The sequence below is a fragment of the Mesoplodon bidens genome, assembly GCF_964165515.1.
Source record: "Mesoplodon bidens genome assembly, chromosome: 1".
Classification (NCBI taxonomy): Eukaryota; Metazoa; Chordata; class Mammalia; order Artiodactyla; family Ziphiidae; genus Mesoplodon; species Mesoplodon bidens.
In genome coordinates, this window is record NC_138176.1 from 79,265,998 (window position 1) to 79,291,585 (window position 25,588).

A 25,588-nucleotide genomic window follows, 5' to 3' on the forward strand; every position below is an offset into this window, starting at 1 on the left:
GCAATTAGAGAAAGCCCACACGCAGCAACAAAGACCCAACACAGCCATAAATAAATAAATAAACAAATTTTTAAAAAAACAAAGAAAGAAAAAAGTGTGCCAAAATTCCTGAAAAGTTACATAGAAAATCTAATTTTAAAAAAAATCAGAAGAAATTAAATAGTATTAACTGAACTTTTATAATGCACAAATGAATCACTGTGGTATGGGAATCATTTGACAACTTGTTTTCATATCACATCAGCTTATGGACATATCTAAGATTTTATCATCTACAGAGTTTTCTTAATATTCAAGCAGAAGGCAAGAACCCAACTCTTAGACTCTGCAGTCAACTGCTTTGCACTTACTTTGTTTCCTAAGTGAGTGATCTTCAGAATTCCATCTTGCCACACTTTCGACTTCTTCATCTTTTGATGAGTATATAGGACCTTATTTCCAAAAGTACAAAGGAAAGAAATGGTTTCCATTTACAAGTATTAAATGCTATATATTTTTATACCCTTCCTATGTACAAAAAATATTTAAGACATCTTTTATCAAAATAAAGGCACAGATATCATAACAATAACAACAAACACCAACAACAAAAGAAACCTGGTAGCAAAAGGCAAGGGAGGGGAGAAAGGAGAGGTAAAATCTAAGGAAGAAACTGAAAAGTTAACTGAGCAACAAAAACTATTTTGAGCTTCCTAGTCATTTGTGGGAAGGAAAAAATTGTACAGTTCTCAAAGTCCAGGAGTACAGAGACTCCTGAAGGTGCCCCCCTCAAGACTTTTTCAGGGGTCTGTGAAGTCAAAGCTATTTTCATGATGTTGTATGCATTTCAATCTCATTCCTTTGGTCATGTACTTAGTAGAAGCTCCCAAGGTTATATATATGCAATATTGCAAGATTCAATTTCTGAATGAATGCAGAAGCAGATCTGAGAATCTAGCAGTCTTCTATTAAGTCAAATATTAAAGGGGTTTGCAAAAAATGCATAGCATTGCTACTCTTTACGATATGTTTCCGTTATTGTTTTTGGGCCATAAACTTTTCATTAAAAATGTAATCTATGTTAAATGTAATGAATGGGCTTATTATTTTTAATGAATAAACATTTTAAAAATTTCCATTATAATTTCTAATATGAAAGACAGCAACAGATATAAGCCCCATAATCAAAAATTCTTTAGGGTCCTCAATAACTTTTAAGAGTATAAAAGGGTCCTGAGACCAAACAGGTTAAAAACCACTAATCTAGAAGAGGCAAGCCAGTCCTTCAAGAGAAAGAAATTATTTCCTGGTCCCAAACTTCCAAAGAATTTGTTCCAAAGGACTTTGTATAACCAATGTGTAGGGTTGCCAGACACAATATAGGGCAATATTTGGGACGTACATACTTATACTAAAAAATTATTCACTGTTTATCTGAAATTCAAATTTAACTGAGTGTCCTTTCAGGTTTCAGGTTTTTGGTTTTTTTTTAGGTTTTTTTGCTAAATCTGGCAAGACATTTGTGAAACATGGAAATTAGGAAGAAAAAAGGAAAGAGTGAAAACTGATAAGACTTACAATAAATTCTTGGCTTTCCATTGTTTCTTCTGAAATTATATATAGTCAGATCCAGAAAATAATCAGTGGTCATTCAACAATTTATATCACCTAAAATGAAAAATGACAAAGAATATTCAACCCTGATGAACAGAGTAAGTATCAAATACAATTTTTCCCCCACAAACTCTTGACCAGAGAGAGGCATCTAAGCGTCCTGAGACTATGTAACTAACAAGGCAAACACAGGTATAGGGAATTCCCTGAAGCTCCAGTGGTCAGGACTCCACGCTTTCACTGACGAGGGCCCGGCCTCAATCCCTGGTCGGGAAACTAAGATCCCACAAGCCATGTGGCACGGCCAAAAAAAAAAAAAAAAAACCCCACAGGTTTAATCAAATTATCTGCCACTGAGGACATGATAGAATAGTGACACTACACTGTGGAAAAAGAATTTGCCAAGTAAAGAGAAAACCAAGTAAAATATATAAAATAATCCGTAGGCTGCAAACATTTTTCCAGCTGCCATAATATGTATCAGAAAATATGATTCTTCCCTTCCCCCCAAGCTTGATTCTTTACAGAAAAAGCTTCAATTTTTAAAATTTTCTGAATTGCTACCATCACCACAAGATGGCCCTCTTGCACTTCAAATTTTTCATTTTACATTTTAAAGTCAATATAACGCAGTATCTAAGACCAAATATACATTATAATACCTCTCCAAGGAAAAACCTTTCCAATATCATTGCAATGAGTACTGTAGTTATCCTACGCTATTGGATAAAATTGTTACTGTGGACAAATTTGGAAATCTAAAATCAGAGGGTGAATTGAAGAAGTAAATAGAGATGCCAAAGAAAATTCTTATTATTATTATTATTTTTTTTTGCGGTACGCGGGTCTCTCACTGTTGTGGCCTCTCCTGTTGCAGAGCACAGGCTCCGGACGCTCAGGTTCAGCGGCCATGGCTCACAGACCCAGCCGCTCCGCGGCATGTGGGATCTTCCCGCACCGGGGCAGGAACCTGCGTCCCCTGCATCGGCAGGAGGACTCTCAACCACTGCGCCACCAGGGAAGCCCCAAGAAGGTTATTTTTAACCACTGCCTTAGGTCCCTGGGCCAACAGCATTAGCATCACCTGGGAACCAGTTAGAAATGCAAATTCTTAGGTCTTGACCTATTAAATTATAAAGTCTGGGGTTGGGGCTGGATAGCCTGTAATTTAACAAGCTCTGCAGGTGATAGTGATACATGCTCAAATTTGAAACCCAGACGGATTCAATAAAGCTATAATTTGCAATTCTGGATTAAATTCATCCTATATACATATAAAATATATAAAAACAGGCCACCTACATATTATTTATAAATCACATATATTTGTACTTACTGCGTGCCAGACATTGTGCTAGGCCGAGATACTAAACTGAACAAAATACTATTCCTAGTCTCAAGGAATTTTCAGTATAGCAGGGTAATAAATGGTAATTACAATAAAATGTGTCAGGAATAAGTACAGGGGAGGCACCCAACTCGGTCTAGGGTATTAAACAAGGTTTCCTGAAAGACATAATATCTAAGCTGTAAACTGAAATAATCATTAACCAAGGAAAAATGCCAGGGAAGGTATTTCCAAATAGGAATCAACATGTCCAAAAGCCTGTGGAAGACACAGCAAGGCATAATCAAGGAACTCCAGTACAATCAAGTGTAAGATAGTGAGTTGTGAGAGATAACACTGAAAAAGTGAGCAATAACAGGATTCAAGGGGCCTTCCGTTTTATGCTAAGTTGTCTGGACTTTCTATAAAAACAGTAGGAGGCCAAGGTAGGATTTTAAGAATAAGATTACATAATGTGACTTGGCTTTTACAAAGATTGCTCTGGCTGCCAAATGGAGAAAGGGTGTGGCAAGGGGTACGCAAATGAGATGTGAATACTTGCCCCATGACACAGTGCACAGGACAGGACCCAGACCTACAGAGGCACTGCGTTTCAGAAATACAACTCCCATATCCGATATCCCTCCCCTGCAGCCCATGGGATTGCTAGATGCCCAATGAATGCCAAGAAGATAATAGAGAGGTCCAGAGAAATACATCATTCACTGCTGCTTTTATAGCAACTTGCTTCTAGCCACTGAATGGGTTAGACATCCTATACATGTAGGTAAGACTACATGGTGTCAAAACAATGCTTGGCATGTGGCAGTTGTTAACATTAGGTCCTTTTAATAACAGTTGTTATTTACTCAGTGCAATTATATGCTAGACACTGTTAAAATGCTTTAAATGTTCACACCTTATGGTATAGATACTATTTTTTATATTCATTTTACAAAAAAGGAAACTGAATAGGTATAATAGGTATGCAATCTGCCTAAGATCATGAAGTAAATAAATGGCAGATTCAGAATTCAAAATTAAGTAGTCTAAATTATGGTGCTCATATTCACAAAAACTACATTATGTGACTATTTGTTGAACACCTACTGTATCAGGCCGGAATGGGACTAGATACTTTACATATATTTATCAGTCTCATAATCCTAAAAAGTAGTTATTACCATCACAATTTACATATTAGAAATCCAGTATTTACTAATTTAGGATTGCTTATATGCTATTTACAAATTGCAAAATAAAATTTCCCATTGTTTTCCTAAATAAGAAATATTACTTGTTTAAAATTTAAAAGGAACTGAGGAGGTCCAAACTCATATATGTGGTAAGTTAGTTTATAGGACTAGACATCGAAAAAAAAAAAAAGGCTAACTGGATCTTAAAATATTTAGAAGAAGCCCTAATTCCCACATTCAAAGGTGAGTCAACATCCCTTTCTTACAATTAAACAGGAAAAACGTTTTTAGCGAAAAGCATCATATATTTCAGTGAGGTGCAAAGATAAAAAACTTTCTGAAAGTATTCATCTATCCATATCTCTAAAACAATTCAAGTGTTGACCCACCTCTAGCGGGTGAAAGCTTAATGTGCAAATAAGTTTTTGGCATGGAGACCCCAGATGTTCTGTGATACTTAAGTACAGAAATACATACATATCTTCACACATACATTATTGTGCTGCTTTATAGACTTATGTATAAAATTCTGTGTTATCACTAAAATATGAGATGTTTTCTGTTAAGTACGACGAGATATCTTTGGTCCTTTTCTTTTGGAACAAGCAAGATCTTTCGCATCCCTAAATGATTCACAGATTTAAAAGTTTAAGAGTCACGAACCCGATAGCTTTTTAAGAAAGCATCCAGTCCAGATAACCAAAAGAAGCTCATATTTCATTTGCCAAAGTTTAATTACCATGATCCTGTGTAACCAAATGACAGTGGAGAATTGACCCTTTGTCAGTCCTAAAAACAAAGAGCAAAACCATCTCTGGTTCTCACACGTATGTGGGAACTGCAAAGCAAGGGCTGGGAAAGGCGGTGAAGAGGAGACACCAATTCTTACAAGTTGTCCGAGAACCCTGTGATCCAATCCTGGTTCCACACGGCTTCCTTACCGGTCCGCTTCTGGCGGAGCAAATTCCTTCGTCCAGTCGCGCCAAAATCAGTAACACCACCTCTCGCTCAAAACTCCAGCCTAACCCTCCTTACTCCCCGGAAACTCCGTGAAACAGCTCACTTCACCCATCTATTGCACAAAATCCATTTTCGAACGTTTCCCGCGAAAAGCCGTAACGTCATCCACTCGCGACCACACCACATCAAGCTCCAATATTTAGCCCGCCCACCACCGCTCCGGCGAGAACCGCCGTTTTCAAACCGCCGTTTTCAAACCGCCAATCAAATTCTTTATCGTCTGCGAGCCTCCGTAGCGGCCGCCTTCTCCGATGTCCCGCCCCGCAGGCTGAGGCAGCCCACGCCTGTGACGTAAACGACGGACGCACAGTCGCTGGGCCTGTCTTTTCCGAGGCGTACGGAAGAACGCTGTCGCTCCTCCTATGACGCGAAAACAACTACGACTTTAAGGATCGGGAGACGGGAAGGACTGAAGGACGCAGTCTCTGGCCCTGTATTTTGGGAATTGGACGGAGTAAGTGCTAAGTGGACTATAGGGTCGCCCAGGTTGGGTGAGGTCTGAATCCTCTCAGTTCTTTTTTATGCAGCCCATTCTATCATCTGTCCTTCTCACCCCGCCCCCTCCCATCAACCCATCAGTTCGCTTGTCCTAGTGTTCTGTGCGCACGCGCAAAAGTCCTCCGGCAGCCCTTGCAGTTCCCAATTTTCAGTGATTGGGGGCGCGTGTTGTCCGGTGTTGGAAGGTTCGGGGCCGTCCAGCGTTTGGCGGCTTCCGTGCGGAAGGACGGGTACCGAGAGGGGCAGTAGTCAAAAGTGAAATTGCTTTACTTCACAGGTTCGAGTTTTGCTGGCTAAAAGCGAATGTGAGGACATGTATTTTAAAATTAAGTCATTTTCTTTCTCAGAACTCTAGTCCTTGTCATTCAGAGAGGTGAAAATCCAGTTATGGAAGGAACAAATAATAAGCGTTAAATAGTGTACCGAGTACGATAATAGACTTACTTAAGGGAAAACAGATGAGGAGGGATTACGGGAGATGTGGTAGTGGAAGGCTAGAAAGAGTAAGATGCCATTTAACCTGGGCCTTGAAAATTGTATAGGAGTTTATAAGGCAAGGAAGAAGAGAAGACTCATTTAAAGCCAAGGCTCAAGAGACAAGAAAGTGTTTGGGTACTGCTGAATAGTCAGCTGTGACTAGAACAATGGTTCTTAACCTTTTGGGCACACCATTTCCTTTTAAAACATTATTTTAAAGCTGTGGATGAGCATCCCAGGAAAATGCATGTACGTGTCAAAACATTTTGCTACAACTTTTTCTAAGAAAAATTGTGGAAGACGTTGAAATGGCCTATATATATATTCACACACACATATATGTGGTGTCTTGTCTAGCTCACTGTTCCAGGTTATCTCTGCCTTTCATTGTCATTGAGCTATTTTACAATTGTGTAAGTTGTAGAAAACAATAATGGAAATCAGTCTTGCAATTATTGCCTTGATTAGTATTGCAGTCTATTTTAACAAATTCATTTCAACATTCCTGATTGCTTGTACTTGTGCGTGTCTAATTTTTGAGTTCTCCTTTGAAAAGGAGTTTTTGAGTAACTCCTTTTAACCAGGAGTTAAAAACTCCTGGTTTTTAACACTTGGCTAGTTCCCTAGTTGATTGCTTAAATAAAATCTTTGACACGTGTTCATTTTATATATGTAGAAGAGTCATGATTTCACCTTTTCTTTAAAATTTATCTTTTGAAAATTTCATGGGATTCACATGAATTCTTGAACCATCGCAAATTCCATGGACTTCAGATTAAGGATTTCTGAGTCAGAACATAGAGTGCATGGTAACAGGTTGCAAGAAAGTCTACTAAAAGGTAGACAGTGTGGGAGTCAAGCATACCTGAGCTTACATACCCAACTAGCTTTAGCCAAGTCACTTAATCTTTGAACCTTTTTAAAAATAAGTTAAAAGAACCTAGAGGGATTATGAGGATTTAAAACAATGTATGTAAAGTAACTGGCATTGTTACACAGTAACTTTTATTTGTTTAAAGCCCATGAAACCAGTTCATTCATTTAACAATTTTTTAAAACTACAGATTATGTTACTAGAAGGTGCTGAGGAGTTTCTAATGTTGAAAGTTTTAATGTCACAGTCAGAAAATTAGATCTGTGTTTTAGACAAGTTACACAGCTTCTGTGAAAGATGGATGACTTCTAGAACAATTTATAAACTAGTTCCATATTGTAGTGACAGTAGTTGTGGACAACACTGGATGGAGATAAGAGCCATTCCAAAGGTTGAATTGATAGGACTTAATAACAGATTGGTAAATGATAAAATGATAATAAATAATAATGCTTACATATTATTGAGTGTGTGCTATATAGCAGCAATGGGAAGTGGTTTATTTATTTTGATTAATTCTTACAACTCTTATTATGCAGGTATAATTTTTATTCACATTTTATAGACAATAGAAAGATGAGGTAACTTGCTCAAAATCCATACAGCTAGTAAATAGCTTGATTGGTTAACTAAGTGGAATATGTCATCCTTAAATAAAATGAGGATGGTGAGAAGAACAGTCATGGGTAGGAAAGATAATAAGTTTGATTTGGAATGTATGGAATGACAGCACACATATTTGTTATCATAGGACATTGAGAAAGTAAACTATGAAGATCAAAATTGTAACAGAAGTACTGCCATGTAACTTCCTGATCTTCTGCAACCATTGTGTAGGGAAGCTAACTTGTACCATGGCTTGTTATTTCCTGTTTAATTCATGTCTTCCCCTAAAGTGAAGGTATATTTGATTATCTATAGAATATATTTTTAAGATCGAAAATTGCAGATGAGTGTTATTCACACTAGGCAAGATTTTCTGAAGTAAATTCTCCAAGCCACAAAAAAATCTTTAGGAGAAAGAAAGAAGGAGAGTATCTGGGCTGAGATATGAGAATGATGGGAAGAGTCTGATTTCTGGGAGAATTGTGACTTTCTGTGCTTATGCAGTTCTGTCCACTATTTCCTTAGATGGTGGCTTTGACAATGCAAAGAAATGGGAGAGCTGCCCTCTATAATTTGTAGTTTTTTCAGAAGGGAAAGTTAGCGTGGATCCTGCTGTAGTGACAGTCATACCCTACATTTGTATTTTGTTTATAATTCTACCCCCTAACAAAATAACTTGAAATGCTTAACACTTTACAGTTTATTAGATCCTTTTAGATATATTATTTAACTATTCAACAAATGCTGAGGTTGTGATCAGATTGAAGTCTCTACCTTCATAGTGTTTATATTCTAGTGAGGCAGACAGGCAATAGAATTATAATTCCAGGTAGGGCTAGGAGGATACAAGTGTAGTAAGTGGTGACTGAGGGGGCGGGTAGGGTTAAGGTTGGCCGGGAGAGGATATTTTAGATTGGGTGAAAGAGAAAGCCTCTTTGAGAAAGTGTCATTTGCAGAGACCTGAATGAACCAGGAAGTAATCCTTGCAGGTGTGGCAGGGAAGTTAGAGAGCAACAGGAGCCTTGATATGGGAATGGCCTTAGCTTGTTTAAAAAGGAGCAAAAAGATGGTGTGTTGTGGTTGGAATGAGCACCCTGGAAGAAGTTGCGAGTGATGAAGTTAGAGCGAGATCCCCAGGCCAGATGAAATAGGGCCTATAGGCCACAGTAAGGATTTCGGATTCTATTCTGAGTGTGATAAGAAACCTGTAGAGGATTTTGTTCAAGAGATTGACATTTTATTTACATATTTAGATGATTATTCCAGCTGCTATCTGGAGAATTGATGATAATGGAAGAAGAGTAGAAGCAAGCAAATGTTAGGGTGTGTTTGCAGAAGTTCAGGCAAGACACCATGATAGCTTGGAACAGGTGGTTGTGATGGAAGAAATAAGAAAGATTCATATTCAGTATGTATTTCGAAAAGGTAGAGCTAACAAATGCTAATTAATTGGCTGTGGGGTGTGAGGAAAGAAGAATTAAGAAGGATTTCAGTGTTTTTGCCCTCTCAGCAATTTTGTCACAGGTGTTTTCTGAGGTGGGGAAAACTAGGCAAAAAATAGGTTTGTTAAAATTAGTGTTCAATTTCTGCCAATTTAAGCTTGAGATACACAAGAAGTAAACAAGTGAAGAGGTCAAATGGACAGTTCCATGTTGGAAGGGGGAGCTAATGGGAAAAGTCAGGGAGAAGATAGATTTGTGAAACATCAGCATAGAGCCAAGGAGCTTAAAACCAGACGCCCTCTGAAAGGAGGTCTGTGTAGATAAGGAGGGGGCTCAGGACTGAATGCAATCCTAGGCAGCATGTAAAGGTAGAGCAGAGTAGGAGGGTCCAGAAAAGGAAATTGAGAAGAATACGCCTGGAAGCTAAAGGAAGAAAATGTTTTCAGTGAGGGAGTTACCAACTGCGGATGCTGCTGAGAGGTCCGGTAGACAGCGGAGATAATTGTTTTCAGTTTTATTAGAAAGGTGGAAAGGAAAGCCTGACAGGATGGGTTGGAGTGGGAGTACAAGGTGAGGACTGTGGTTATGCAGCACTGAATGACACCTGATTGTCTTTCTAATGATTAATTCTGACACATTCCTCCATTTTATGAGTTATGCTAGCATCATCTAAATAAATACTTCATTACTTGTATATTTAAAAAATTGGTGCTTAGCCAATCAGCAGAAGCCTATTCTAAAAATACCAGAATACTCTTCTATTGACTTTGGTGAGAATGCACATTTACTTGGAGATTGAAGTGAAATGCATTAATGGCTTTGTACCCTCTTACTGGATGTCACTTTGAACCACTATTTCTGTTACTGTCTGCAGCATCACTGCTGCAGTGACAGATTTTAGCTGACAGTCAGACTCAGGAGACACAAATAGGCTTTAATCTAATACTGTGTTTACTGAGCTTTAAAGGATACAAGGCAGAAGATACAGTAGGGACAGAATCTTCAACTCATCTGGAGGCCTAGCCCCAGCATTTACCCAAGTCCACTGCTTCCCCTGCCCCCAGCACCCCCATCTACAGTAGACAAGTATGGCTTCCACAGATAAAGGCAAACGGTGTTTTGGGTCACCTTGATATGTAAAAGCTTTAGCCCTTTTGCCCACCAATCTATTGTGTCATTCTGGTCACAGCCTTAAGGACTGCATACCAACTAAAGCAGCTCCCAACCCAGTGTGACAGAGGAGACAGATGAAACTCTCCCCATTTGTCTTAATGCTCCTGTTTCAAAAAAAAAAACATGTTATGGGAGACTGAGGTTATTCTTATGCAAGGCTGCATCACCCCAGGCCTCATCTTAAGCCTTTGCTCATCTACTCATTTTTGTGTGCATACCTTTAGTGATTCAACTAAGATGACACAATTCATTCAACGAATTTTTGAATGAGTACTGTGTACCAGGGACTGGGGGTTCACCAGTAACCAAGAGACAAAAATCTGATTTCATCAATCTTACATTCTAGGAAGGATAAAGAATAAACAAATGTATAGTAATATTAGAAGGTTGTAAGTGCAATAGAAAAAAGACTGGAGAGATACAGTATCTGTCCAGAACTTTGCAGTTTTAAATAGGGTTATGGGAGATCTCACTGAGGTGACATTTGAACAAGACTTCAGCAAGTGAGGAAGCAAGCCATGTTATCTAGGGGATAATTTTAGAGAGAGTAGCAAGATCAAAAATCCCTCAGTTGAGTTTGCCAGATGGGTTGTACCTACAGCTAGAAAAGCAGCATGGCTGGAGCGGAGGGAGCAAAGAGGCATGCACAGTGACTTGCGGAATGAGGGGGTTGAAAGTTGCTGCCCAAGAAATAAACACTGGGACAGGAAGGTCACCTGAAAAAGAGATGGTGGATTCTGTGACTTACCAGTTGAATTCTGCTTCTAGTAAACAAATTAACATTTTTAAAAATCAAGAATCAATTTTTATTTCATTAGAAGTTGTATTTTAAAATGCAAATAACTTTTTTGAGGTTTCTCAAAACGAAGAATGTTTCAGTTCCTAATGTTATACTTTGAGATATAAATGTAGACATAAATTATACTAGGCTAATCTGGTTCTGCAGTTTAAGACATAAAATACTGAAGCTATGCTCCATAACACAAGAGGTAAATTATTTTAAAAGTAAAAACAAGGCCAAATGAGAAGTGAACGAGAAAGAACTAAAAAAAAAAAATTAAACACTGAAGAAGGCCAATGAAAGTCTCCTGAGCTGATGGTGAAAATGTCTGAAGTGTTCCCCTGAAGTTTGTTCTCTGGCAGTCAAATTTGAGTCCATTTCCCTTCAGACAAAGGCTAAACTAAACATTTTTTCTGTATTACTAATTACTTGTACTGAGTTGATATTTACCTTTTCCCAGTTGACAGGAATGGAAACTGAAAGTGGAAATCAAGAAAAGGCACTGGAAGAGGAAAACACTGAAAAGAAAAAAGAAGTAGAAAAAAAGAAAAGGTCTCGGGTAAAACAGGTGCTTGCAGATATTGCAAAGCAGGTGGACTTCTGGTTTGGAGATGCAAATCTTCACAAGGATAGGTTTCTTCGAGAGCAGATAGAAAAATCTAGAGATGGATGTAAGTTTGCTTCAGTGTATAATTGAACTAGTTTTAAGAGGTGTATCTACTTCTAAGATAGTGTATGTAATTCTATAATATAGTGTATATAGCATCAAATACACTACGCTTGTGTAATGTGTATAATTTTACGAGAACTATTGTAGATCACTTTTTATAGCCTTTATATTTTTAAAGACTCACTAGGCCTCGAGCAACTTTAAAGCAGATGAACATTTACCACGTATGTTTATTTGAGAATGCATGGAGGTATGTGCAGGATTCAGACAGAAAGGCATTTTACCTAGTCCGCATTTCAAAACCTTTGACTAGTTTTGAAAGGAAGTTGTATCAGTTTTCTGTTATGAATGTATAACCGTGACCAGTAGGGCTGTGCCTAACTTAAGGGGAAGATTAAATTCATCCCAAGTACCATTTATCCTGCTGGTTTATTTTTTAATGTTTTCTTTTTAATTATATTTATTCACTTTAACTTGTTTTCATTAGATGTTGATATATCACTTCTTGTGTCATTCAACAAAATGAAAAAATTGACCACTGATGGAAAGTTAATAGCCAGAGCACTGAAAAATTCAGCTGTTGTAGAGGTAAGAATTGTTACAACTTATTATGTCACATAATATTGTATTAGTGTATTAACCTTATGTACTGTTTTAAAGCTGGATTTAGAAGGCACCAGAATCAGGAGAAAAAAGCCTCTGGGTGAAAGACCAAAGGATGAGGATGAGCGGACTGTATATGTGGTAAGCCATTTTTCTGGAAAAACTCAGAAGTGTCGTCCCCAAAAAACAGAAACATTTTAATATTCAGTTAAGTAAAAATTTATTTAGATTTAACATTTTATTTAATATTGCTTCTAATTTATCATAGGAATTACTTCCCAAAAATGTTAATCACAGCTGGATTGAAAGAGTATTTGGGAAATGTGGCAATGTTGTTTATATAAGTATACCACATTATAAGTCTACTGGAGATCCAAAGGGATTTGCCTTTGTGGAATTTGAAACAAAAGAACAAGCAGCAAAAGCTATTGAGGTAGGTCCAGAACCTAAAAGAAAGGAAAAGAAAATTATCAACTGTTTTAAATAGTAACAAAATTTTATTTCATTTCAGTTTCTTAATAACCCACCAGAGGAAGCTCCAAGAAAACCTGGTATATTTCCCAAGACAGTGAAAAACAAGCCCATTCCTGCCCTTAGGGTAGCTGGTGAGTTATTAAATATTTTTAAAGTAGATGTAGTTGAAGTAAAATAATAAATAATGAAAAGATAAAATTGTTACAGAAGAAAAGAAAAAGAAAAAGAAAAAGAAAGGCCGAATGAAGAAAGACGACAGTATCCAGACCAAAGAGTCAAATATGGACACAAGCAAGGAAAGCGTCTGTAAAAAAAGATCGAGGACCACATCTGAGGGCTCTGAGGTAGAGGTTACTGAACCCCAAAAGCCACCCACAAAGAAGAAGAAAAAACGAGAAAGAACTGAAGTATCCAGCTTACCTTCAGGCAAAACAGGGAAGAGAAAGAGAAGTAGCTCTGAAGATGCAGATTACCTAACTCCCAAATCAAAACTTAAAAAAGTGGCTCAGAAAGACAACATTAAAAAAGAAGCTTCAGAAGTTTGTAAAGAAAACAAAGGTATTTCTAACTTTCAGCTTACGATTCAATAAATAAGGTTTTCTTTTTTTCTTAACTCACATCTTTATTGTTATTTAATTTAGAATTAGAAGTCTCTACTGAAGAGGAAAAAGACACTGGAGATATAAAAGATGGATCCCTCTTGAAAGCAAAAAGAAAGCATAAGAAAAAACATAAAGAGAGGCATAAAATGGGAGAAGAGGTTATACCATTACGAGTACTATCAAAGTAAGTCAGCGGTACAAATTATATTGTTGGCAGTTGACACACTCCATCACCATTGCTAAAGTGCAATTCCAATTTGTATTGAACAGAGTTGCATATTAGCAACAGTAATGGCCTGAAGCCATGATCTGCAGACAAGTTGCTATAACACGATTGGGGTTTAAAAAGGAACCACCGCACTAAAACATGGAAGCACTTATTTTTTATCAAGTCACAGCAAGTGCCTCCATGTTAAAGTAGAGGGTGTTCCTTAATAGATTTAGAAGTACAGCTTTAATGTACCATAGACCGGCCATTCAGTTAAGTACTCCTGAAGTTTTCTTGAAGTTAAAATGAAAAAGGAAGACTTACCATCACTAAAACATGGAAGCACTTACTTTTTTAGTTTCAAAGCAAGTACATCCACGTTTAAGTGGTGGGGAGCCCAGTCTTGGGAAGAAAAATAAAAATCATGAATGTCCTTTGACCTGTAAAGGAAATTTAGAAAATAATCTGGGATCAGAACAAACGCGTCAGTTTGGACCTGTCCGACAAAGGTCTATTAAGTTAAGTAAAATTTCATCGTAAGGATTATATATTTTTATCCTTTATTCAAAATTAAACAAGCAATGCTGTATTTTCATTATTTTATTTTCAGAGCTTCATTAGTAGCCATTTTCGACAATTTATCCTATAAAAATAGATCTGAATCCTTGAAAGTGTCGGTTTGGGGACACCTCCACTGAAACATGGAAGCACTTACTTTTGTTTTACACAGCAGGTACCCCCATGTTAAAGCAAAGGGGATCCCCTTGGCTTCTGTAAATTAGGAAGATTGCCATCTCAAATCCGGAGGCATAATTTGGATTCACTTCTACTAAAACATGGAAGCACTTACTATTTTAAAAGTCACAGAAAGTACTTCCATGTTAAAGTTAAAGGGAGTCCATCTACTCGAGGGATGAGAGATAAGTAGAAGAAAGCAAATGGCATACCTTTTAGAAGAGAGTTTTTCTTAACCTTCCTGGATTACTTTCCAAAGAATCCAGTTTTCCTCTTGGAGGGTTAAAAGGCAAGGACTTTGGGTACTTCTATTTATACTATTCTTAACTCCTGAATTCCTTTTGCCTTTTTATCTCAGAGAATCATTACAAGAGCCCTTTGTTATTCTAATGTATCAGCTCTCAGGGAATGTATGGTCCTGGGTGGGTCTGGATACTTTTTTTTTTTTGAAGTATACAGATGTCAATGTTAACAGCTAAAACCATTACCACAGATATTCTCCTCTTTAACAAAAAAAAAAAAAAAAAAATCCCCTATCTGCTTGTTTGATGGCATAGATTAGGGTAACAATGAGTGCTCCTGCAGAGCCTGGCGAGGCATTGTGTTTCTATCTGGAGGAGCTCTAGCTGTTTGAAGAAACATCTTACACGTTAAATGTATGTAAATAAATAAATTGCTTCCATGGGGTGTTTTTTTCTTCTTAGAAATTCCTTTTGATTCAAGTAAATACTAAGGAATGTTGTCTCTCAAATTGGAAGCAGTTTAACAAATCTTTAAATTTTAATTTCTCATTTTTTCCCCAGAGTTGACTGACTTTTCTAGTAAATGTTACTAGTTAATTAATTCAATACTTTTAGTTTCATCAATTCAAATATTTGAAACATACTCAAGAATTGAACCAGCAAATATAAAACATTTAATCTGAATGTTGGGGCAAAGGGAACTCCCCTTTGCTTGTTTGCCAGATGGACTTAGAACTCAGGAAATAATTTGAGTGTAAGTGTTTAAAGGAAGAAAGGTTGGGAGGAGGAGTGATTGTAAGTCACTGAATGTCTGTATTAGATAACTTACTTTTTATTTAATGATCTGTTGTCACTATTTTAAAAGTACAGTGTTTTTTCATTACAGGACCGAATGGCTGGATTTGAAAAAAGAGTATTTAGCACTGCAAAAAGCTAGCATGGCTTCTTTAAAAAAAACAATATCCCAAATAAAATCAGAGTCAGAAATAGAAACAAACCATGGAGTACCTACTAAGTCCGAAATGAAAAATGAAAAAAGTAAGCATCACTATGATAGTTTTTGTAGCATTATATTGTACTTACACTAAATGTACTTTCTGAGTTATTATATGATAAACTTTAGTTTTAAAAACTTGATTATACAGTGATTGTTATTAGAACAATTACTGATTTGTCAAGTTGTCCAGACGTGTGATTTATTCTTAACATAAGAATATTTGAAGGGTTCATTTTAAACAGAATCTTTTTTAATCATATAAGTTTTCTCTACAGTTTTCATTATTAATCAAATTTAGTAATTGAGTGCCTAGTTTTGAGTTGAGCAGGTTTGTAGAAACAAAGAAGATAATTTCTCACCTGACATGTTATTCCTTGGTATTAACCACAAGCAGGAACAAATTAAAACAAGATTTTTGTGAAATCTTCAATATTAGGATATATTTTAAATTCCTGTAAGTTGAAAATATAAATTTCACATTTGAATTGTAATTTATATACAATATTCTTATATATTATCCTGTGCCTGTTTATTTCTTCACTGAGTAAAGCACTTTGTTACTTGGTTCATTGAAAAGGAGCTTTTTTTTTTTTTTAAGGTTTTACAAGTGCTCTTCTAATGGTAAAAGTTTGCATTTACAATAATAAAGGTTTTTCTATTTTACTTCATGGTAATCTGCAATAAATAGTATAACTTACAACATAATGACTTTGAGTAAATTTAAATTAATTATTTAAATCAGGCAGAGAAATCATTATTGTTATTCTAAAGTGGGCCTCCTAAGGGTTAAATTATTAAGTGTAAGATTTATTTCTGGTCTTTTTCTTTTCAAACAGCAGACAGTGAAGAGGGTGGTCCCCAGGAGAAGGTTAATGCAGCAGGACCACAGTTTGTGAGTGGTGTGATTGTGAAGATCCTTAGCACTGAGCCTTTACCTGGCAGGAAACAAGTCAGGGTAATGCTTTTGAATCCCCAGGATAGTTTTTTCTCTTTCCTCTAAAAAACTCCCCCATGTGAAGGTGTTTTGAATATGGAAAATGAAGCAAATCAAATTAGAATTTGTTCTCTTGTGGTAAACTGCTTACTGGTTTTGATTCCATAATAACCCTTAAGTTTGACTTGAAGCAAATTCTAAAGACTGAAATTCCTCACTGGATCATATTTACAGTGAACATAGTTTAATCCATTTATAGGAAAAGTGCAATTTGTGCTTATTTTTATTGGTGCCCTTAATGGTGGTTGTATAGTTGGATGAGTAAACCATACTATATAGTTATTATAACTAATAGGGTAGATAAAGTAAAATGTTTCCCAGTATTCATTTTTTACGGGACTTCCTCTGTTTTCAGAAAAATCTAGAGAAACTAGATTTTAGGAAAATACTTAGTGCTAAAACTTTTTAAAATATTTAATCAACATTAGAGTTGGTTTGAAATTATTTTTAAAATAAAATTGTAATTATCTGCCGTTGTCTGGTTTGGAGCAAACTAGAGAATTTGTAATTTGTTTTCATTAGAAATCTTAGCTTTCAATAGATTCCTAAAAGATTTTGTGACTTAAAACAAGTCAGAACTATTTTGGAATAAAAGGGATAATATGCATATTTTTCACTTACCATGGGCTTAGTTTATTTTTGTCTGTTAGTGAATCCTCTTGGGAATTGAATTTTTTTTCCTGAAAGGCAGGGTTTTTTTTTGGAGAAAAGAACCTTTAAAATTTTTATTTTAAAAAAATTTTGGTATTTTTAATCCATGCTATTTTTAAAATTTGCAACAACTACAGAAAAGTGTAAACTATTTTGCAAAGCTCCAAAAATTTTACATGCATATGCAAATAAATCTTTATTTCTACACAATTTACACTTTAAATTGCTATTCATACAGTACTAGTCTTCTTTTTTCACTTTATAAAGTTATCTTCTACAGCATTTTGTACGAGCACAGCAATATTTCTTTCTTATTCACATATTCCTTTGAGTGGGAGTACCCTATTTTATTTACTTTAAACCTTGTCACCCATTTAGGTAAGACGCTTTCTTTTTAAACTATATAACATGTTCTGTAACATAGGAAATATATTTAAAATTCTTATACTGACATCAGCACCATGTAGTATATTGTTTTGCTTTTGCATAGACTCTTAGCAGTCACATTTCTTGACTTGCATAACCATTAAGGTTGCTCACTGTAACCATCTGTAAGCACTCTTCATCTCAAACCCTATCCCCTAAAATCCTGTAACTGTCACTAACACATAAATTTAGATTCTCATTACAGTACTAATGAAGAACCTGGTCAATCCCAAATTGGTATTACCAGCTTGCATTTCAACGTTTGGTCACAGTATAGACTTTCAAATAAGAAGGATAAAAAATTGAGGATGTAAACGCTGTTGTGGTTAGTCAGATTGAAAAAGATTTAACAGAAAAATTACACAAAGTTTGTTATTTGGAATGACTGACATAGGTTTAAATATATTTATCAAATAGCTTTTATTATCTAAATAGTAATTATGTCAATTACAGATTCTTCATTTATGATCACCAAAATCGTAAAATAACTGCATTAACCAAGTTAGTAATTACTTAAATTTTGCTGGAACAAAAACTGAGCTACGATTGTTACTGCTGTCTGTGACTTGCCCATGTGATTACCAGGTTAATTTGTCATTCTAAGAAGGGTTTTAAATCCGGAGATTAGCCTGACATTATAATGGATATTTAGTAAATATCTTTTGAATTGTAGTAATCTAATCTGTCTGATAAATTAATTATAAAACTCTCACTACTACCAATGAATACATTAAAATTTCATCACTTCAAACCATAGTTTCTTGCTTTGTGTCTAAATTTAATACTGATTAGATAGAGAAATGGGAAGAATCAGCAGGTATATTTCTCTCCAGTTCTCTTATTTTTTTTTCATTGAATTAGCATACATTTATTAAGAGCCTATTTTGTGATAGGCAGTGTTTTAAGTGTTGGGATGAATTAAGATTTAGTCCCTGGCTTGTACATAAACACAGGTTTTTATTACTTTATAAACTTTTCTTACGAAAAAATATTTCCAGGTTTTGCTCAGTTCTTTTTGTAAGTCATACTTTAAAAATCCAATGTCTAAAAGTAATCTAGGGAATTCTCTGGCGGTTCACTAGTTAGGACTCCGCGCTCTCACTGCAGAGGGCCCGGGTTCAATCCCTGGTTGGGGAACTAAGATCCCACAAGCTGCATGGCGGGGCCAAAGAAAATAATAAATGTTTTAAAATAAATAAATAAAAGTAATCTAAATTAGTTGTGCCTTGAAATTTGGGGTTAAAACTAAAGGAGGTGAGGTGGGTAAGACTTTTTTCCCCCAGTTGGGAACCTTCAGTTATTTCTTTAGCTTTATGAATGGAAGTTGATGAATTAAGAATTAGTGTAACATTCCTGCATAATTGCATTGCATACACTGTAGAACCTGCTGTGAAAAAAAAAAGGACTAGGAATGCAGGAATCTTGTTAATTTGCCCTCACAGCAGGCCGTATAGGTAAAACTTTTCCTTGCTGTGTGACTCAACTTGTTTAGAAGAGGTTGCTTAGGTATTTTTATCAGAGAATAAAAGCTCTTGAGCTATCTGTATTTCCATAGACTACTTGGGAACTACTTTGTATATTCCTTGAAACTTTTTTCACAATTGGTTATAAAAAGTTTACCTATATTTTAAGTCATAAGTGATTTGGTACAGGTGAGTGGAAACACACCTTCTTCCTTAATCCCTTTTCGATTTTGTTTGTTTTTAATTTTACTCTTTAACTACACCCAGACTTGGAAACCTTCTTCTGAATTTGGGGTTGTATTTCTACATTCCGCTCTACAAATCTCTTTTCCTTATGCAATATTCCCATTCCAGTTAAGATTTTAAGGATGCTGTTGAAGGAAGGAAAGTTATTATTAGAGTTGATGTTAAATTGGCTCTCAACTTTGTCCAAGTCACTTTTTAAGAGCATTCGTTTTTTTTGTGGGGGGGGGTTTCTTTCTCTTTTTCTTTTCCGGTTTTTTTTTTTTTTTTTTTGGTTTTTGGCCGCACCATGTGGCTTATGGGAACTTAGTTCTCCGACCAGGGATTGAACCTGGGCCCTCAGCAGAGAGAGCACAGAGTCCTAACCACTGGACCACCAGGAAATTCCCCATTTGTATATATTTTAGAAGAAATGTTTGATATAGGGTAGTTTCTCCTCATTTTAAATGACATATAGCTCAATTTTTTAATAGATTCTAGTACAACCATTGGAATAATTTTAGAATTATATTGAAACATTTTTATTATTTATTTTAAGCCTTTCTTAACTCTAACGCAGGATACTTTGGCAGTAATCTCAGAAGTTGTTTATGTCGATTTGCTGGAAGGAGATACAGAATGCCATGCTAGATTTAAAACTCCTGAGGATGCTCAAGCAGTAATAAATGCATATACGGAAATTAAAAAGAAACACTGCTGGAAACTAGAGATTCTTTCTGGTAAAACTTTACAGAACATTCTTTTTTAACAATTCTTATTGTGGGGTGATTGTTTTATAATTTCTGAGTTTGGCTAATGAAACTACGTTGTTGGGGTTTTTTGGTACTATAATATGTATAAAGTAGCACTAAATAAAATCAGACTATTCTGGTTCTGTTGTTGACAATACAAAGCCTTGAATATGTTTCCTCATCTATATCCTTATGATCAGCATTTTTGTGGGGTTTTTTCTTCTGTTTTTTTTAAGGTGACCATGAACAGAGGTATTGGCAGAAGATTTTGGTAGATAGGCAGGCCAAACTTAATCAGCCTCGTGAAAAGAAAAGAGGCACTGAGAAGGTAATCAATTCATATTTGTTTTTTTTATTTCTCTAGCTTTGAAATATATGAAATTAGAATTATTTTCCACACAAGGGTACATAATTTTATCTTTTTTTAAAAAGAAAATAGTGATGTAATTTAAATTTCTGGCTGCTTTCATTTATGGCTTTGTGGTGAATGATTATTTAAAGATTGTCTTAATGGTAAAAAACACAATGTATTTAGATTGTACTTTTTAAAAATATGAGCCTCCACAGATAAGATTGAGAGACTATGCATAACATTCCCTGTAGCAATGGTAAGCTTTATTCCTTTTTCTCTAGACTAGCTGACAAGTGAAAGAAACAAGCTTAAATAAGTACACTAAATAATTGAAAGCAAGCCTCTCTTTCAATAATTTTATTTTAAATGACACTAAATTTATCAGATATTGTTGCTAGTAAGCTGTCTAGTTTATTCTTTTAAAACATTATTATACATGTAGGGGCCTCCCTGGTGGCGCAGTGGTTGAGAGTCCGCCTGCCGATGCAGGGGATACGGGTTCGTGCCCCGGTCTGGGAGGATCCCATATGCCGCGGAGTGGCTGGGCCCGTGGGCCATGGCCGCTGAGCCTGCGCGTCCGGAGCCTGTGCCCCGCAACGGGAGAGGCCACAACAGTGAGAGGCCCGCGTACCGCAAAAAAAAAAAAAAAAAACATTATTATACATGTAAAGGTTAGAACATCTTAAAGTGCTTAGAAGAATAAAATAGGGCACATAATAATGTGCCCTATTATGTGCACATAATAATAGTAATATTACTAATATCAATTTTTTAATGTATATTGTGAAAATAGGTAAAATATGGAAAGATATACGTACATCCTTTTATGATTGATTAGCACTTGAAAGGTCATACCTCCTGTGTTCTAGGTTTGTTGCTTTAGGGTCCTATTTATAAAATTCTTTGTTTTTTTTTAATTGGAAAATTAAGTTTTTTTCATCAGCGTTAGATAGCCTAGGATTCATTGGAATTTAAGATGATTTAGGAGGAGGTTTTCTACTGGTCTTTGTTAATTCTGTTTCTGTGAATGTGGACTGAATTTGCTGAGATGGGGAGGCCTCCCTTCTTAAGGACTTTTTCAGGTCCATGAGGTGTTAATTTCAAAGCCTGCTTGAGGGTATTTAAATGTTAAAATCATTAATCCAGAACTGACAACTGAAATGAAATCATTTTGTTAAATAATACTTATCCTTCTAATTGGTGTGAAATTTCATTTAAATTGTATATATTTTTAAAACTAGAAATCAGAAAGCTTGTTTTTCAGAAAGATTCCATCTCCGCAAATTAAATTTGAGACAAGGAAATAAACGTTGACTTAGGGAATTTTATAAATTGGGTTGGAAAGCAGTGAGTAGTTCTATCATTGGGAGAGTTCTCCTTTACCTGTTACACCATCAGGTTTATCATACACATGATTTGTGTGATAAACCTCTGAAAGTATAGAATCCTAGCTAAAGCTATGGATGTAACTAGTTTGCTCATATCATGAAATGAAAAAAAGGTACCACACAGAGAAGCTTCTCAGAGGAGAGGGGGTTAGACCATAATTTAGTTTACTTCTTTGTTAATTTATTTAATTAATATTTTTGGTGCCAGTTTGTGTTAGCCACTGTTCTAGAAACTGAGTATATAGCTGTGAGTAACAAAATCCCCTTCTTTGTTGAGTCTTAGAGCTAATATATTAATAGGTCAGATGATGACATGTGCTATACAGAAAACTCAAAAGTATAATGGGATACATGAGATGAGATTGTCTGGGAAGTTCTCTCTGCAAAGGTGACAGTAGAGGAGACCTTAGGGAAGTGAGCAAGCAAGCCAGGAAAATTTAGATGCACAGGGCTTCCCTGGTGGTGCAGTGGTTGAGAGTCTGCCTGCCGATGCAGGGGACACAGGTTCATGCCCCGGTCTGGCAAGATCCCACATGCCGCGGAGTGGCTAGGCCCGTGAGCCATTGCCACTGAGCCTGCGTGTCTGGAGCCTGTGCTCCGCAACGGGAGAGGCCACAACAGTGAGAGGCCCGCGTACCACAAAAAAAAAAAAAAAAAAATTTAGATGCACAGCTTTCCAGTCGGAGGCAACAGAAAGTGCAGAGGCCTTGGGACTTCCCTGGTTGTCCAGTGGTAAAGAATCTGCCTTCCAATGCAGGGGACCAAGGGTTTGATCCCTTGTCGGAGAGCTAAGATCCCACATGCCATGGGGCAACCACAAGCCAGTGTGCCACAACTACCGAGCCTGCCGCTTCAACTAGAGGGCCCGAGTACCACAAACTACAGAGCCCATGCGCTCTGGAGCCTGCATGCCACAACTAGAGAGAAAAATACCCACATGCCACAACTAGAGAGAAAAATACCCACATGCCACAACAAGAGAGAAGCCCGCGTGCTGCAACTAAAAACCGACGCAGCCAAAAATATAAATAAATTAAAAAATATATTTTAAAAGAAAAAGAAGAAAGTGCAGAGGCCTTGAAAGGAGATTGTGAGACTAGGAGGACAGTGTAGCTGAAGTACTGGAAGCAAGCATGTTAGTAATGGAAATTAAGTATTTTAGAAAAAATTAGCAGCCAAAAATGTAGCATAAATACCTCACTGACATGCCAGCCTACTGTTTCCACAGTTAACATTATACTTAGTCCATAATTGAGTGAAAGAAAAGCACTAATAAAAAATCCTGGTTCTTATTTTCACATTGTGGAGGAGAAGGCTACTGGGGACACTTTCCTGAGCTCTGGTCAGTTTACACAGAATTAAAAGACAAAAGAATTGGTAGAAATATTTTATTTTCTATGTATGATACTTTTACCCATAAAAATCAAGTACAGATAAGTTAAATTAAGACCTCTGACAAAAGATCAGTAAGATGAAGGGAAGATCTGCCAAAAGGGGTCTGATTCATTCTACCTAGACCAAATCTTTGTAGTGTACCCTATCACTTTGAGCACGTTGGTAAAATTAGATAACAGGTACTGGAGACACAGTAAGGCTTTTCTCATTTCTCTTTAGTTTTTAAAACATATTTGAATTTTTTAAAGTTTTTATCAAAATGTTCTTTCCTTTACAAAGTACTGATAGGTCAGATATTAAGCAGGTATAGGTAGAATTCATAAAATTTGTGAAGAGCATATCGGTGTGACAGTTTTAAACACTTACATTTTGACTCACTTCACTGATAAAAAGGCTTTTAGTTTAATCTGAAAGTGATTTCCTGCCAGTGGCCACTTATCACCAGTTTAAATAAACTATTTTAATGAATACTCATTAGAATCTGTGTTTTTAAGAAAATAAAATTTTCATTTCCTCCAAAGCTAAATAAGATACCTTAAGTTTTTTTTATCAAGAAAGCTTCTGGAATATATAGATATTTAAAAGTTCTTCTGCATTCCACATAATTTCATTTGCCTTCTTTACAATTTTCAAGTATTTATATAAGGGTGTAATTAATAAGTACTCTTAATAGCAGTTTCTTATTTGGAATATTTTTTAAATTTGTAAGCAAACCTTTGTGTAGCACTCAGCCCAAAATATGCTGTCTCATTCAAATAATATATGAATTTTCAAGCACAATATAATTATTAAAGACCACACATCATTTAAGAAGTGTCTTGATAAATAATACTCAGGCCCAAAGGGCTATGAAACAACAAAGGTTGGTCCTTAAGCCTCCTAAAATGTCAAAAAAATTACCAGCGTGGAATGTTTTTTTTTTCCTAATTTTATATTGGAGCATAATTGATTAACAATGTTGTGTTACTTTCAGGTGTACAGCACAGTGATTCAGTTATACATATACATGTATCTATTCTTTTTCAAATTCTTTTCCCATTTAGGTTATTACAGAATATTGAGGAGTGTTCCCTGTGCTGTATAGTAGGTCCTTGTTGGTGGAATGGTTGTTTTTATTTTATTTTATTTTTTTACGGTACGCGGGCCTCTCACTGCTGTGGCCTCTCCTGTTACAGAGCACAGGCTCCGGACGTGCAGGCTCAGCGGCCATGGCTCACGCGCCCAGCTGCTCCGCGGCATGTGGGATCCTCCCGGACCAGGGCACAAACCCGTGTCCCCTGCATTGGCAGGTGGACCCTCAACCACTACGCCACCAGGGAAGCCCTGGAATTGTTATTTTTAATTGAAAATTTTTTTAGTAATCTGGAACTAAAATGAGAGGATCTTAGGTAGTTCAGAGATTTAATATCTATTTAATAAGCCATAATCTAGACAGTTTTCTCTGTAACTGATTTGATCTAAGCTTAATTATCTCATTTGTTTTCTTCTTCCCCTTTTTAAGACGTTTTATTCAAGCTAATAGTTATGAGATTTTTCTAGTCATAATTATCTTTCTCTTTTTAGGTATCCAGTACATTCTAATTTCTGATTTCTTTCTCTGTAGTTAATCACCAAAGCTGAAAAGATCAGACTTGAAAAGACTCAACAAGCAAGTAAACACATTAGATTTTCTGAATATGATTGAAAAAAACATTTTGGTTCACCTCTTAAGATTTCACTGGATGCTAAAGCTATTCTTAGGGAATTCTTTTTTTTTTTTTTTTTTTATGGTAGTAATGTGTAATGAATGTTTTTCTAAAGCCTACATTTAATTAAAAGAAATAGTTTTGTTCCTTAACTTGTAAACAAGACTTTTGACCAGAGACAGTTACACTATATTACAGTTTTTTCATTAAATATTGTACTTGTTGAAATTATCTGATATAAATCAACCTCAAAGTGTTTTAGAAAATAAATGTGTTTTGAACATTATCTTTTTTTCCAAACATCATTAATTTTGCTGTTTTGTATTACAAAAACAATGACATTTTTGCAAAAATAATAGTACATAAATAGTTTAGGAAAAAATGTTTAACAGAGAACTGTCACTGTACTTATTATTTTGTAGCTTGCTTTTTCCATTTGAAACATCTTAAATACTTTTTCATGTTGATTTATGCAGAGACGTATGTGTGATATTTCATTCTGCTTATTGCACTTTGCCTATCTGAGCTTCCACTGAACATACCATATGAACTGTTTAAATGGTAAGTGAGTTTGTTTTCATAAATGAAACTAATAAACATTTTATTTTGGTTAGACAAAATAAAATGTACCAGATGCTGTGCACACAGAAAAAAAAAAATCTAGGAATCAGCCTTAGGCATAACCAAAGTCTGTCATTTTATTCGGGAAAATCACAGAATGGTATGTTGAAGGCCTTCCCAG

The 25,588-nt window shown here is 35.9% G+C and overlaps 2 protein-coding genes across 9 annotated transcripts in view; one reads left to right on the forward strand and one right to left on the reverse strand.

Annotated features, from left to right (window-relative positions):
* The window catches only part of ZGRF1 (zinc finger GRF-type containing 1), a 77,071-nt gene extending 71,858 nt beyond the window's left edge, over positions 1–5,213 (reverse strand). For 5 of the 7 annotated variants that reach the window (XM_081251997.1, XM_081251996.1, XM_081251993.1 and 2 more), the window contains exons 1-2: positions 1,558–1,593; positions 351–431 (exon numbers count right to left, since the gene is read on the reverse strand). In XM_081251997.1, coding sequence (XP_081108123.1) covers positions 351–431; positions 1,558–1,578 — 102 coding nt within the window. In that variant the 5' untranslated portion in view covers positions 1,579–1,593. Of the gene's footprint in view, positions 1–350; positions 432–1,557; positions 1,648–5,005 lie in introns of those variants that run through there. The other 2 variants (XM_081251995.1, XM_081251994.1) reach the window with 2 other exon arrangements.
* Positions 5,214–5,437: 224 nt separating this feature from the next.
* LARP7 (La ribonucleoprotein 7, transcriptional regulator) lies at positions 5,438–25,073 on the forward strand. Of its 2 annotated transcripts, none has more exons than XM_081253871.1 (13): positions 5,438–5,590; positions 11,448–11,658; positions 12,145–12,245; positions 12,318–12,401; positions 12,529–12,693; positions 12,772–12,865; positions 12,945–13,292; positions 13,376–13,520; positions 15,408–15,559; positions 16,355–16,473; positions 19,855–20,014; positions 20,263–20,354; positions 24,765–25,073. In XM_081253871.1, the coding sequence occupies exons 2-13, from the start codon at positions 11,457–11,459 to the stop codon at positions 24,843–24,845; spliced, it is 1,743 nt and encodes a 580-aa protein (XP_081109997.1). In that variant the 5' UTR covers positions 5,438–5,590; positions 11,448–11,456; the 3' UTR covers positions 24,846–25,073. The 2 variants fall into 2 exon arrangements, with proteins under 2 accessions (XP_081109997.1, XP_081109998.1); XM_081253872.1 differs by having other exon boundaries at positions 5,440–5,590; positions 12,942–13,292; positions 24,765–25,071.
* The last annotated feature ends 515 nt before the right edge of the window (positions 25,074–25,588 follow it).

Bases quoted from the DNA above. Each gene is read 5' to 3' on its own strand.
- LARP7 (XM_081253872.1), top strand. From the start codon at position 11,457: ATGGAAACTGAAAGTGGAAATCAAGAAAAGGCACTGGAAGAGGAAAAC. The intron at 11,659-12,144 runs GTAAGTTTGCTT...TGTTTTCATTAG, and splicing joins AGAAAAATCTAGAGATGGAT to ATGTTGATATATCACTTCTT. The intron at 12,866-12,941 runs GTGAGTTATTAA...AAATTGTTACAG, and splicing joins TCCTGCCCTTAGGGTAGCTG to AAGAAAAGAAAAAGAAAAAG.